Genomic DNA, 14887 nt, shown 5'->3' with positions numbered 1-14887 from the left:
CCTGCAAAGTCCCATATGCTCTATGTAAAATGCGTGGAGGGAGTTATGGGTCTGCCTGGTTATGAGTGAGCTGGAGAGCTACGCACCACAACTCAGTAAGAAGTAGTAACTGAAAAGCAAACTGTTTCTCCCTTTTCTCTCTGCTGTTTGAGCTTCCACCTATTTGGATTTAATCCTCTCCTAAACATACGTGTTTATGATCACTCATTCAAATAGCTGAGGTGGACTACCTTCTATCTTTTATAACTAAGTCTGGAAGAAGTGACGTTTCTGGCATTGCCTACCTTTTATTTTGTAATAGCCAGTTCAAAAATGTGTATGAGTCAGTGGTGCAATACCATGTCATTCTGAAGGGACTTGCAGCCACTTTGCATCTCCCACCGAAGAGTGCTCAGAGGAGCTGCACACAGGCATCCCAGGGAGAAATCCTTGGCTTCCCTTCTGAAATGGTGCCACTGTCCCGAAAGGAACTCAGGACCAGAGAAGGGGGGCAAAAGAAAGCAGACAATGAGAAGCAATATATTCATTAAAAACAAGCGATCAAACAAAAAACACACTCTTATCTGCTACATATCATATCAGAGAAACAGATTGTAGTCAGTAGTTAAGCAAAATCTTTAGACACGGCCTCTACGAAGTTTGGTGCTGACATTAAAATACCAATTGTACAAATGATTGTGAAGACTGAAAATGCCATCAAGCAGAGCCGATCCACAACAGAGGCTGCAAACTTCCATTCATTACAAACGGCTTCCTCTTCATCCTGGTCTCTGAATCGGTTTGCAATATATCTGACCTCTTCCAAGATCTTAGCCAAATCTGGGTCACCTTCAGAGGGGTGGCCACTGTGCAGCAGGTTTTCTTCATCTGTTGGTGAGCAGGTCATCCTCCCACAGATCACCCCTGAATCAGTGGTAGGTGTGCAATGAACCCCTTCCAGCCCCCTAAACCCAATGTATAGCATATTCCCATTGCTAGATTGCTGTCCACTCACAGTGTTCATCTCCACGCTTGATAGGCTACACCGACGCTGTTTATGTTGACAGGCAGGACGCACTTTATCTTCCCCTGGTCTTTTCATCCTCAGAAACCAAGCACACCAGTTGAGAAGGATGATTCTTGTCTGAAAGAAAATTTTTGAGAATAAGCATCTCTTCATGCAGCCACTGTCTTTGGGCATTATTGGTATTTTTACAGCCTGGGTGACTGGCTGGTTCATGGTCTCTGCTTAGTCTGTACAGCAGTTCTAGAAAATGGTGCCAGAGTTTTCCAACTGATTCATTTGCCAGTCACTGAGGGTGACTACTTTCTTATTCTAGCAGTGCTGTTGATTGCCCCAGGCTGACTATCACTATTGGGAGTCCCTCCTCCTCTGATGAGAGCCTCCATAGTGTTGATTTTTGCTTACACTTGAACAGTGATATGTCAGCCTTTTCCAACTTTACTAGAAAACATGAATTAAAAAAACCCCACACTTATGGAAGAAGAGTTACTTTTTAGTAGTCTTAATAGCGCTGCTTGAGATTTTAGTCAATAAATTACAGTTCTTTCACTCATATTTGTGTTCTAAAATATTAAATTCCCATGACATTACTGTCTGGAGGGAGCTGCTAGAACAGATGCTAGACTGGGCTGCACTGGACCACCAAGCTTTATGACGTTTTGGCTCTGTTCTCACATTGCTTTTATGACAGTTGATTGTAGAGTTTAGAATATAGCATGGAGAAAAGATGGAAAAATTCCTTTTCATTTAAAAAAAAATACTTTGCAAATTTAATCAGTGTGTATCGCTTTATTGTTTTCCACATTGCCTTAATGCAGCCTTGCAGAAAGCGCAGGCAGCCAGAGACTGTTCCAGTTCAGATGCAATCTTTTGTAATTTATTTCAATCAGACTTTAAGAGCTCATTCTAGTGTTTCTTTTCCAGAGCACTAATGAAATATTATTGTCTCATACAATATTCAAATCTTACACTGTAATTAATATTGGATTTGGCCCATTTATTCTGACTGTGGATTGCCATTCAGAGTAGATATTATATCCAGGCAAACATCACGAGCAGAGACAGATCTTGCCCTGTTACTCTATTTTCACTATCAAGCTTCACTAAGAAGGATAATATTCCATTAACTGAGGGCCTGATCCAAAATCGACCAGTATCCAAATAATGTTTAATGGACTTCAGCTTCTCAACACTAAAGCTCACTCCTTAACCTCAAGTACTCCGTTTTCTGAGGATATTTGGCTCAGTACTAAACATTTATCCCCTTTATCATCAAACATACATCTAAAGATATATACCTTTTATTCACTTCATTGAAATTTATTTTAAAGTCACTACCCCAGAATAGGCCAGGGAATATCTCACTCTCTCTTGTCTGCAGGGCACTGCTGTATGCGCATTCTTTTTGGCTAGTAAAAATAATAATAACTCATTGTTAGATAGAGATAAAAAAAGCGAAAGGTCTCTCCATTTTCAGTTGCCATGAGCTGGGTGAGGTCAGGAAGAGTGGACAGTCAGCTGATGATACTCATCGATATATAGCAATCCAATATCAGTGTAAAGTTCTGTAAAAACAACCACTCACAGAAGTACATTATAAAGAAAGTCTTACGTGCTGAGAAAAAGACTTTAATTTTTCTTTGCGCTTTACAAATGTTCTTGACCAAAGATGTAAAGATGAGGGTTTTCAGAGCAAGTTTCAATTCCACTTTAACAGCCACCTTTAACAAGTGCGTTTTAGACTATTGATCTTTCTGTATGCACAGCAGTGAAATACGTAGCAGCTGCACAGTTGCACCTTGAGGATAGTGTATTTCATGCATTTATAATCTCCATCAACACCTTACTCTTTGCTTCTACCTGTTTCACTTCTGACAGCTGGAGCTTATTTGAAAGTCATCTTCATTTATATATTTAGGTTTTAGCAAAATCCTGAGTTGCTTCTAGCTGGTGTGAAGGAGATTCTGAACATAGAAGCAAGTTGAGATAAATTCCTTCTCTATTGCACACACATGCTCTCGAAGAAGTCAACCACACAAAAGATATCTGGACATCTCATTTCTGGTGAAACTACTTTTCAAAACAAAAAGTTTAGGAAGAGTTTATATGTTTTTAATAGTAAAAAGTAAACACGGGTCACTAGCTACTGTGTCACATCCCTGACCTGGACATCTATGTAATGGATAATGAATGAAAATCAAACCTTACCCATTTAGGCATTTTCCCCCCATCTGGATCATGATGATGGTATTGCAGAACAATAACAGTGACAACAACAGAAAGACCAACAATAATCATTGTGCTGGCAAAATACTGAGCTGCAAAATAAACAGATAATTACAGCAATATACTTTGGTTGGTACTGCTTTTTAGCTACTATAAAGGGGTGTTTATATACATGCATACATAGCGTTAAGGTTTTTTATAGTGTTGTGGTGCACATACTGCATTAGGTACTTGTGAAAGATTTCTCGAAAGTTGAAAGAGCAGCTGTTATTTTGATGGGATAGCCAGCCTCCCAGTTGGACAGGGGATCACACCCATCAGACTCTCTCATCAGTTGGCAACATTTTTCCAATTCAATTGTAGTAGGCCATTGTACAGGTGGTAATTTGCCTTACTGCTGGCCTTTGTGCACAGTCATTGCACCTCATCTGACAAAAAATAAGTGAATAAAAGCTGTAGTTTGCTTACCAATTAAGGGCACAGAGTCGGATGTTGCTGGCATAATTTCAGCCACAAGTAACATGAAGACAGTGAGAGACAATAAAACTGTTATACCTGAAAGATAAACATGAAGTATGAAATTAGATCAGTAGCTTGTAGTTACAAGGCAGTAAGAAGCAGAAAATGAATCTGAAGGAGTGCTCTTTGCAAGCTGCATGCCCGCTGTTAACCCTCGCACCAGCACATCAGTGGTACTCCTTTCCTTTCTTGTATTATCTCAAGTTCTGGGTAGCAGTGCTGTCAAAGTAGTACCAAAGTTTGCACAGACCTGTGTGGTTTTTAGCTCCTTGTACCTGTTCAGCTTTTACCACCATTTACTAATTAGCTGACGTAAATCAAAGTAATTCTTGCTGCTTGCTTGCTTTAGAAACATAGTGTGATTTGGAGTATTTGAGCATATGACACTTGATTAATTGGTGTGGAAGCTACAGGTGCTGTAGTGCGTTACATGCCTGAACAACAGATTTGCTGTCTTGGACAGACTTTGATATCTTTTGATATTAGCTGTTGGGTTCTGCATGTGGCTATGCCCAAGCAGTCTTTACTGTTGATTTTTGGAGTTTGACTTCTGTTGCTCAGTGATGAGTTCCCATCTTTCCGGAACAAGGCTTAACTCTTCTCTCAGGGCCAGTCTTAATCAATAAGGAGTCATTGCCATATGGGAAATGATTTAGGAACAAAGAATTAGTCTTAAAATATGGGGAGGGGCTTCTTGATTAGGAAGGTTACTACTCAAACCATGTTCTGGAGAAATGTCAATTTTTTTTCTATCTTTTAAGAGCTATATGCACTTAGTAGAAGCCAGTGCATTCGCAGTTTTGTATAGGGCAAAAAGTTTCATTACATATTTAACCTCCACCTTAAGGATCAAGTACTCAGATTTGTTTTACAACCCAATACTTTAGATACAATTCACTATAAAAATTGGAATAGGAGCAGTTAGAATCAATCTTTCTGAGAAGGCATCTTAGGCTCCTAACACAATTCACTATTAAAAGGAAACATTAAGAAGAATTCCATGGGAATGTGTTCAAATGCATATTTGTAAACTTAAGCTTTACTCAGTGAATGTGGGATTTTTCTTCAGGAAATAGATATCAAAAAATGAAACCCTGCTTCTTAAGGAAGGTAGTCAGGAATTGTCATGCTTCTGCTTGGTTGGCTGGAATTTCTCCGTTTCACAACTTGAGTGTACCCCAAGCCGAGAGCACGGGTGAAACATCACACAGCTTCAACATCAGTCAGTAAAAGAGCTCCTGAGCCAGAAGAGGGCACACAAGCTATTCCTCCTTGCCTACCAAGACTGTTTAAAAAACTTTAAAAACGACAACTTCTTTTGGTTTGGTCATGTTTTACAATATCCTATTAAGGATTTACCTAGTGAGATCTTTTCTCCCGAGTCTGCTGGAAGCAGAAAAACTAACAAAGCAAGTGCCGATATCAGTACACAAGGAATAAGAAGATTGAGTCCGTAATAGAGGGTCCTACGTCTCATAGTTACTGTGAATGTTACATCTGGGTAGGGTTCTTTACAACATTCATAAAAACTCTCAGTTCTCTTCCCGGGAACCCCTGTGTAGGAGGGAAGAGAAAGAAAACCAGAAATTAATGTGAATAAACTGTATATTACTTAGTGATTATTTTTAAAAAGGGATAAATGTAGCTTTCTAAGTTTTAATATAGGTAAAACTTCTTCTTTAAGCTTAATTCCCAATTAAGTCATTTCTGTCAGATAACAAAGGAAAATCAGGTAAAAGATACTTGCTGAATTCCAGTAGCAATTTTGTCACCTACTTTTTTTATGTTAATTTTCATCTAAGATGGGTTCTGAGTTCTGAATGCCACTAGCTAGGTAATTTATTAATTTATTTTCTGTCTTCATTTCCCAATCATTATTCTCCATTTCAGCAGTGGAGACAAGGTTGCAAGGTCACAGTGTAAATAAGAAATCAAGAGCTTACCTACTAAATCCCATTCTCCATTTGAAATATAACCAGATATATCTGCTTCTTGCATTTGTAAGTCCAAGGACCAGCCTCCGTAAGTCCAGGACCCAAACTTCAGGTTACACTTCTGAACATCAAATGGAAACCAGCGCACATCTATGTAGCATGAGCTTTTAAATATGCCTAGATGGGATTTTAAACAAGAACACTTAATTTAAATGCTTGTTCCACATAATTTCATGTGCCTTTTTTAACCAGACCTTGTACTACATTGTGCCCTCTGTTTTTAACTTGTGAAGCATATTTAATCCCAGTTGTGTCTTGATGTGAAAATATCAAAAGTCAGTCATAGAAAAGGGAGAGAACTGCACCATTAATGTATTGGTGTTATAAACTATTTTTTTAAATACACTTCCATTTTGGTACATAGTGGGAGAACATTTAGAGAAGAGCTCATATTTCTCGATACTGTATTTCAGAAAGAAATGAAGCAGAATATGCAATCTGTTCTCCTATTTCTTTTACCGAATAAAATAAGAAATCCGGAAAGATTATTTGTTGTCTTATTAGATTTACATGATCTAGCTTCTTATTTTTCACTTGTAAAGTCAGGCCCTGTCATTTAGCAGCTTTGAGAATTGAATTGAAAAAACCCCACTGAAAGGAACATCTTAAATCAAAAGAACAGGAAAACCCCTGAATTCCTCTGGGGATCTTAGATGGACGTGCGAATTTGTCTGGAAAGCATTTGGCTCTCTTGCTGTAGTTACTGAAATTCAGGTTCTAGGAAGAGTTAATTCTGAGAATTATGTTAAGTGGGTTTGGGAACAGACACAGTACTTCACTGCTATACATCTAGACAGTCAGTGGTATACTTCTGATATCAAATAAATATCAAACACAGGCTACTTTCCTCTCAGACTAGAAATTGTTTTGATGAAGCATCCAGTGAATCATTTCAAATAGAAAATACATCCGAGGTGTTACTAAGCATCTTACCATAAAGTTAACATATTAATAGAAGAAACAGCTAAATTAATGAAATTACCATGGCTTTAATAAACAATATCTTCTTATATTAAGGGCTTTTATACTTCCATACTTCTGAAATAATGCATTACAATAGAAGAATTTATGCAATTGCAATAAAAAATTTATCTTGTATGGTGGTCTTAATACAAAAGTGTTAACTTTGTAATTCATGATGAATCTAGGCTTAAATCTATCAGGTGATGCTAGCTAGATAAATAAAATATCAGAGAATTGATGTCAAATTTGAAACCACACCATACGTAAGTACTCTGAGTTACCAGCATTTATGATGTGAAAACAGCCTACCTGGTGGCAGATATTGGCAATGTCCCGAAGAATTGACTAAAACATTAGTGTGAAATGTAGCATCAAATCTTTCATCAGCACTAGAATAGGGAAGAAAAAAAATGGGTTATATGTTCTTCGACTGGCTGAATAATATCTGAGACAAATCCATTCTTTGTAAAAGGATTATTTGTCCCCCAAAACTTGCCAGCTTTTCTCCTGTCACCATTTTTTTGTGGGCTCAGAGTAACTGGCCCGATACTGTTGGATTTGTTCCTCATTAACAACTCCAAGCGAAGGTGAGCCACCTCATTCTCGCTGCTCGCCTACCCCACTATTCATTACGGTGCCTTGGCTCTATTGCTTTCCATTTGGAAAGTAAGCACTTTTAAAAAACTTCTCAAGCAACTGTATGGGGAAATCTGTTCTCTTGCTGTCTACATTAACCACAGCTAATGAATACGGAGGAGATGGATACTCCAGTGTCTCATCCTACCTGTGGGCATGGGTGAGCGATATTACTACATGTTACACGTAAGGCCGTTTAATGCAGCTCCAGCCTCCATTACCTACTTCAGAAGCCACAAACTGGGTACAGAAAAAAAAAAAAAAAAGATATCCTATTAGAGGTGTCAGTGTAGTGGTGCTGGCCAGGACCACCATGGTGTGTTGTTCTTACAAGTTTCTAGAAAAGAATCATATTGTTACGTGGACAGTGCTTCAAATTATGAATTGGCAGCTACTGCCAAGGAAGATCTCAACTACACCTGACATGACGATCCAGGACTTTACTAGGCATTAAAATTTTAAGAACTTCTAGATGGGAAACAACCTATTTTCAGATATTTAGGTGATGAGATAAAGACTCCTTCCTATGAAAAGTTTATTAAGTTTGCTGACTTAAATCACTCGATGAAGATGTTTAGCTTACTTGCCATTGGAATGGATATACACTCATACAGTATTGTGCCCTAGTTCACAGTTCCCATTCACTACTGCAGGCTTTTGTGGTTAGGTACTACAGATTCTGATCTATACATCCTCTAAAGTTTGGGACTTAGGTATTGAAGAAATTGTCATAGTTATTGAGACTGGTGCCTCAACTGAATTGCACAGAATGTACTGGGAAGGTACTATCAGTGAATGATCTTTGCATGCCAAAATTATTTCAGGAAATGCTGTGTTGAGTTCGCGTCTGATGGCTGTTGGTCCTGGTTATAAACATAGCCTCCTTTCTCAGGCTTTCATTTGTGCAGGGGATAAGCAAAGTGAGACACAGTCTACCGGACTTTCTTGTATTGTTTGTAGTTTCCAAAGTCACCTTGTGGGGACAAGTTGGCACACGGGGCAAATGCAGTGCCAACCACTCTGGAGCAGGGCAGAGGAAGTAGCCTGAGTCTTGGGGTCTGGCTTCTTGCTGCAGTCTGTGCTTTTGTTCAGCTGAAAACCTGTGTTGTCTCTAGGCTCATTGGAACATGAGAAGTCTCTGACATCTCTTTGCCTGTTTGTGGCTTAGTATCTCATAATTCTCTAATCACCTTCTAAAACATGTCAGAAAAACACAGTAAGATAAGATGGGGAGAAAGTGAAATATTCATAATTCTAGCAGAAAATAAATGATAGTAAATGGTATATCTTTCCAGCAGGAAAACCTGTACTGAAATATTCTTTTTTTAAAAAGAGGACTTTAATATTTGATCTATTCTGATGCAAATTTTGTATCTCAGAAGCTAAAATAAAGCAATCGTTATCTCCGTCATTGTTACTTTGCATTTTATTTTCCCCTTGTGTATTTGAAGAAATTACTTTTAAAAATTATCTGGACCTGTGAAATAGGCAGACAAGAAAAAACTAAATTCAAATAATTACTTGCCCGTCTGGAGCTGCGCTTTTTCTGTGGTGGGCAGAAGGCTCATAGTGTTGAAAATCTTTGCAACTATTTAATTGAAACTCTGAAAACAAGTAAAAAAGTCTAAATGTTGTGTATGTAGCATGAATGGATTCTAGCACTTTGAGGGGAAAAGGCAATGCTAAGGCAGCTGAACTAATGCAGTCCACTCTCCTTCAGATTCACAACTCGTGGCTGGATCCTCTGAGTTCATGTTGCAGCTTCTCGTCCGGTTGGAGCACTAATTGTTCTCCCTCCTCTTCTTGGCTGCCTCTTTTCATGACATTTGTAAGAAACTGCTGCTGCTGAGATAGATTCCTACTGATCGCACTGCTAAATTTGGCAGAAATGGGTTCACAGGGTACTGGGGAAAGGGGCAGCAAGAGGGATCATACGCAAACACATATATTCACACAGGTGTGCATGCTCACTCGTGCGTATGTCTCGTTTCCTTAGAAAAACAGACTTAAAGTCTTGCAACAGGTCTCTGTATTAGAAATAGACAAGTAGTTGCTTTGACTTGAAATTAATAAGGGCTACATGATGACACTCAAACAAGTAGTCAAATTTAGGATGTAAAAACATCCATGCTGCACAAATTACTTGTAAAGTGGAAAGTAATGACTAGAAATAAAACTCTTAGCCTCCTAAGCTAGATTCTCTTCTCTTCCCCACAAGCGGAGGGCAGTTAAGCACCAGAGGGTTGCTTCCCAGACCTTGCTGCTGTTTCTGGTAATTGGCAAAAATAAAAGTTTCAAAAGGACACAAGCGATGGAGGAATCTGGGTTTCATTGCCCTGTGACTTTGCCTTTCATAAGACACATTCTTAAAAAAATGTCAAGTGGTACTTGGACTCAAATATGAAAATCTTTTTTTCTGAAAAAGGACCATATGTGTTTTTTTACACTGTGCTTCTAATTGTTTTTTGAAATGTGATGCTTCAATTGGGAATGCACAAGCAGCCAAGCCTTTGCTTGATGAGACTTTGCACTCAAATGTAATGATAGAAAACTATTTCTGCTACATTTCTTCTTCAGGCTAGAACCACTTGAATGCAGATATTGACTGCAGTACGTTGAGATGACAAAGCTGTACCTAGCAGATACAATCCCACTGGGACCCATCTGGAGAATCTCAGGTTTATAAAACTGGAGAAATGAAACTGTTAAAATGAGGCATAACTACCAGAATTTTTGTTATTCCAAGACTATGTAGCCATTTGGAAAATAAGTAATAAGTCTAGTAAAACTAACAAAGTGGAAGAGAGCCATAGGTGACGCTAACAGAGTTAATCCTGGGATTTGTACATAGGCCAAGATTTTCTTCCCTCAGAAAATCTACAGATGAACTGGCCCTGCTCTCTTCACAGTAGACTGGTTGTAAAATTTAATACAGCTGCCACAAGTTTCCTTGTACTAGGCTGCAGCAAGATGCATAAGGACTCAAGACTTAATGAAACAAGTATTCATTAAAAAGAAAAATTAATTTCTAGTTCATTAATTTCTTTGTAACTGCAGATGCATGTCCCTAGTGAAGTGTATAAAATTTGAAAGCATCTATCTCAAAATATCATGTCAGTATAAGACATCGTAACATTCCCAATGCAATTTCATGTAGGAATAAGAATTTGTTTTAAATAGCTTTGCTCTCTGACTAAACACTGAATAAGATTTTGGATTAAATATGTGTTTGAAATAGAAACACTGTAGAATAATTACTTCGTGACCGTGCTGTAGTTAACAATCACAAGATTCAAAAACCTGTATTAACAGACAATTTCAGGTTAAGTTACCCTTGTCATTCTGTAATGTGCTTCAGCTACAGTTAGCATCTATGTATTAATATTACTAATTTCTAAAAAAATTACCCTTCTGTTTCGGATATACTTACTTAAGTATTAAAGCATAAATCCTCAGACACACTGAGTGTCTCTCAGGTATGTGATATATGTGAGGAAGAATATTGTCATAATTCATTCTTTTGGAAACCTCTAAACTGCTGGTGTACAGTACCAGTTTTATGGCATGCACAGTGTGTTATTCAGCAGAAGAATAGAAATGATTGTGTGATTTGTCAGATTCTCCCAAGAATGCTGTCATTTACAGAATCAAGGTAACGAGGAATAAATGCTTAAGAAAACAAATTTGAATTGAAAAATACTCTAAGCAAGATTAATGTTGCAAAAATGCCTGTCCAGGTTGCATGGTGCTCCATTTTGTGTACAGAGGATTTGAAAGGCTTTTTAGGCTGGTGTGTGGACAACTAAAGCACCAATTGCCATGCTTAAACCAGAAACAAGAAGTAATCTTGACAGGCAGTTACCCTAAGTATGGTGAACTCTAGTGGGGATCACCTTAAATCATTTAGTATTAATTGTACCTTGGTTAATTGTACCTTGTTCCTTGTTGAGAGCAACACTGCAGCATGCTGTAAGCAAAGCAGGAAGGAAGGGACTGGAGAGAAAAACTAAGTGGGTGACAAATGCTGTCACTGGCTGCTGTTATCATATCACAGTTCTGGCTGGATGGCCGTGCCCAGAGAGTTGTAATTAATGGGGTGAAATCCAGTTGGCGGCCGGTCACCAGTGGTGTCCCTCAGGGCTCAGTTTTGGGGCCAGTCTTGTTTAATATCTTTATTGATGATCTGGATAAGGGGATTGAGTGCACCCTCAGTAAGTTTGCAGATGACACCAAACTAGGTGGGAGTGTTGATCTGCTTGAGGGTAGGAAGGTTCTACAGAGGGACCTGGACAGGTTGGATCAATGGGCCAAGGCCAATGAGATGAGGTTTAATAAGGCCAAGTGCCGGGTCCTGCATTTCGGTCGCAACAACCCCAGGCAATGCTACAGGCGTGGGGAAGAGTGGCTGGAAAGCTGCCCAGCAGAAAAGGACCTGGGGGTGTTGGTGGACAGCTGGCTTAACATGAGCCAGCAGTGTGCCCAGGTGGCCAAGAAGGCCAACGGCATCCTGGCCTGTATCAGGAATAGCGTGGCCAGCAAGAGTAGGGAAGTGATCGTGCCGCTGTACTCGGCCCTGGTGAGGCCTCACCTCGAGTACTGTGTTCAGTTCTGGGCCCCTCACTACAGGAAGGACATTGAGCTGCTGGAGCGTGTCCAGAGGAGAGCCACCAAGCTGGTGAGGGGTCTAGAGAGCAAGTCATATGAGGAGAGGCTGAGGGAACTGGGCATGTTTAGTTTGGAGAAGAGAAGGCTGAGGGGACACCTCATTGCCCTCTACAACTACCTGAAAGGAGGTTGTAGAGAGGTGGGTGTTGGCCTCTTCTCCCAAGGGAATAATGACAGGACCAGAGGAAATGGTTTGAAGTTGCGGCAGGGGAGGTTTAGATTAGATATGAGGAAGAATTACTTTACTGAGAGAGTGGTCAGGCACTGGAACAGCCTGCCCAGGGAGGTGATGGAGTCGCCATCCCTGGAGGTATTTAAGAAACGTGTAGACATGGCACTTCAGGGCATGCTCTAGTGCCCGAGATTGTTGGTTTGTGTCTGTTTGTGGGTGGGGTGTGGTGTGTGGTTGTTTGTTTTGTTTTGGCTGTGGTGTTGGTGTTCTGGGACTTTTTGGGTTATCGGGGTTTTTTTGGTTTTTTTTTTGTTGGTTGGACTCTATGATCTCAAAGGTCCCGTCCAACCAAAAATATTCTGTGATTCACCACCATCTGTGACAGTGACATTGCTCATAAAGGTGATCATCAAATGGCAAAAGGGAGTGTAACTGCAGCTGACGTATTGAGTACAGCTATTCTCTAGGTCTTGTTGCAAGAAAAAGCAGCTCCTGAAGTGGGGAGGGGGATCCAGGCTGATAAACACAGGAGGGGTGTAGTCTTAGTAGACATATAGCAGAGAAACAGAGGAAAAAAGTCATTAGGAAGACAAAAGGTTCATGTCATCTGCATGGGCAAAACAATAACAACATGCTCTGGCTACCACAAAAGAGCCAGGACAACATGGACAGAGCAGATGTAAGGTCTTCCCAGTGCCTGGGGAGCAGCACACAGGCCCACAACAACTACAGAAAAGGTCAAGTTGTTAAAGAGTGGACAGCTCTCAGTGCTTTGTATTTTTAAACTAAATAAATTCCACAATGGGAACTACCATACAATGGTGCAGCCAAATAATCTCTCAATGTCAGCCAAAGGTTCTACAGTGGATTGATGGCAATCTCTCTGTCCCTGAAATAAGCCCAACTCAGAACAGATAGTTTGAAGAGGAGAGCAGCAAATATTCTAGCTATTTTTGTAGCAGGAAGAAAGAATGACAGCAAAACTGCGCGCATGGGAAGATGCAAACATACTTACTGGCATTTACCTACCCTGCCTGTAGTGAAACCCAAACTAAAATTAGACAAGTGGTCAAAAGTCAGATTTGAATTCACCATTAAACGTTTAGACCAAACAAATAATTTCAGAGGAAATGATCACTACCTGTGTTGTTAAACACAGCCAGAAATGTTTAGTTTTCCAATCATCTCACAAAACCTAATTAGAATTGGTGGTAGGGAGAATCTCGTTGTTTATGAAGTATTTGTAAACACGACCTTCTGTTGTGTAAACAGGAGACTAGTAATTTTCCACTATTTCAAAAACCCAGAAAGGTTTGGAAAACTTTCAAAACCATTTTGATGAGATGATTACATCGTTTGCCTTGCCTTCTCTTTGCAACTGGGCAGGGTGATAGATAGTCTCATCTAGGCTCCCTCTCCCACAAAAGGTTGGACCAGTTGATCTCTCAAGGCTGCTTCCAACCCGGGCTATTCTGTGATTCTGTAATTCTATGATCTTCTCTCCTTCCCCACGTGAAAAAAAAAGTGTGTCTACCTGTTATAGAGAAGAATATCTGGCTTCCAAATCAGTCCATCAGGAAAACGGACATTCTTCACTCCCGGGTATTCAGACACATTCCACTGTAGATAATGATCTGTCCAGTACTAAGACATACACACAAAAAGTAAGTTAGATCTTCTCATCTGCTGGTTTGCTATAGTTCTTTAGGGACTGGATAGCCTGAAAAAATAGGTGTTCTCTTGTTAAAGAGATACTGTTTAGCTTCAGGCAGTGAAATGTTTGGAAAGGGTGAATTAAGCCACCTAAAGCTCAATGGAAAGTATAAAAATCTCATTTTCAATTCACACTGCAGTGCACATAACAGCCTATAAAAGAAGATTTGGGGTGCTTGTATTTTATTGTTCGTGCTCTCTCAGGTGCCAGTTTGGAATAGAATAGATTTTCTTTTACAAGTCATACGTTAACTTCAATTATGTTTCTCTTCATAGACAACTGCTTTCTGTTGGAAATTCTCAGATTGTAATAACTTGATTATAGGCATGAGGTAGAGCAGCCAACAGTCACTGCTGACAGGGAGAACAACTGCAACGGCAGGACAGTTAACGCCAGCATAGAAGGTCTCAGCAGCTCCTATGGCCTGCAGTCAGGCAGCCTAGGGGGCAGATGCTCAGCCCCAGTGCAGTGTCCCTTCTGGCTGGCCCATGCTGCGCTCGAGCCGCCCACCCCGGGGACTGTTTGTGGCCCCTCCAGCCGGCCCTGGCTGCCAGCAGAGGCAGGAGTCTGCCGCAGTCAAACCAACAGGGCTTTGATCTGTGTTTAGCACTGCTAAATCCCAGACACTGTCATTGAAACATAAGGTCGTGGACAGTCAGAAACAAAAGCGCTGCCCCAAACTGCAGGCAGCTGAGTACCGTGGCAGCTCGAGCAAGCTGATTACCTCCAGGCCTCCTGAGAAACATTAGCAGGAAATACTGTATTTTCCTGAAACTGAGGTCACGCTTTACCCCTTACTAAGCAGATGAATTGTTGGGATGCAAGGGTGGTTGGTTACAGTTGTATGCAAAAGGTATGAACAAGAAATAGTTAATTTTGTTTCACAAAATTTATTTTTTCTTATAATTTCTCTGCTTCGTTATATTGTGCCTCTCTCCATACCCATATTGTTATTTGCATTAATTTCTCATTGCTGTAGGCATCACATAACTTAG

At 40.0% G+C, this 14887-nt stretch overlaps 1 protein-coding gene across 1 annotated transcript in view; it reads right to left on the bottom strand.

The window, feature by feature from the left end:
• Window positions 1–604: 604 nt before the first annotated feature.
• Window positions 605–14887, bottom strand: part of CHRFAM7A (CHRNA7 (exons 5-10) and FAM7A (exons A-E) fusion) — a 41148-nt gene continuing 26865 nt past the window's right edge. Inside the window, exons 4-10 of the mRNA XM_074156124.1 lie at window positions 13713–13822; window positions 7015–7094; window positions 5692–5859; window positions 5108–5302; window positions 3698–3784; window positions 3212–3321; window positions 605–1123 (exon numbers count right to left, since the gene is read on the bottom strand). Of these exons, the coding sequence (XP_074012225.1) occupies window positions 605–1123; window positions 3212–3321; window positions 3698–3784; window positions 5108–5302; window positions 5692–5859; window positions 7015–7094; window positions 13713–13822 (1269 nt within the window). The remainder of the gene's footprint in view (window positions 1124–3211; window positions 3322–3697; window positions 3785–5107; window positions 5303–5691; window positions 5860–7014; window positions 7095–13712; window positions 13823–14887) is intronic.

Source organism: Numenius arquata, chromosome 11 (genome assembly GCF_964106895.1).
Source record: "Numenius arquata chromosome 11, bNumArq3.hap1.1, whole genome shotgun sequence".
NCBI lineage: Eukaryota > Metazoa > Chordata > Aves > Charadriiformes > Scolopacidae > Numenius > Numenius arquata.
The sequence above is the reverse complement of the archived record's forward strand: the minus strand, read 5'-3'. Positions and strand labels throughout refer to the sequence as shown.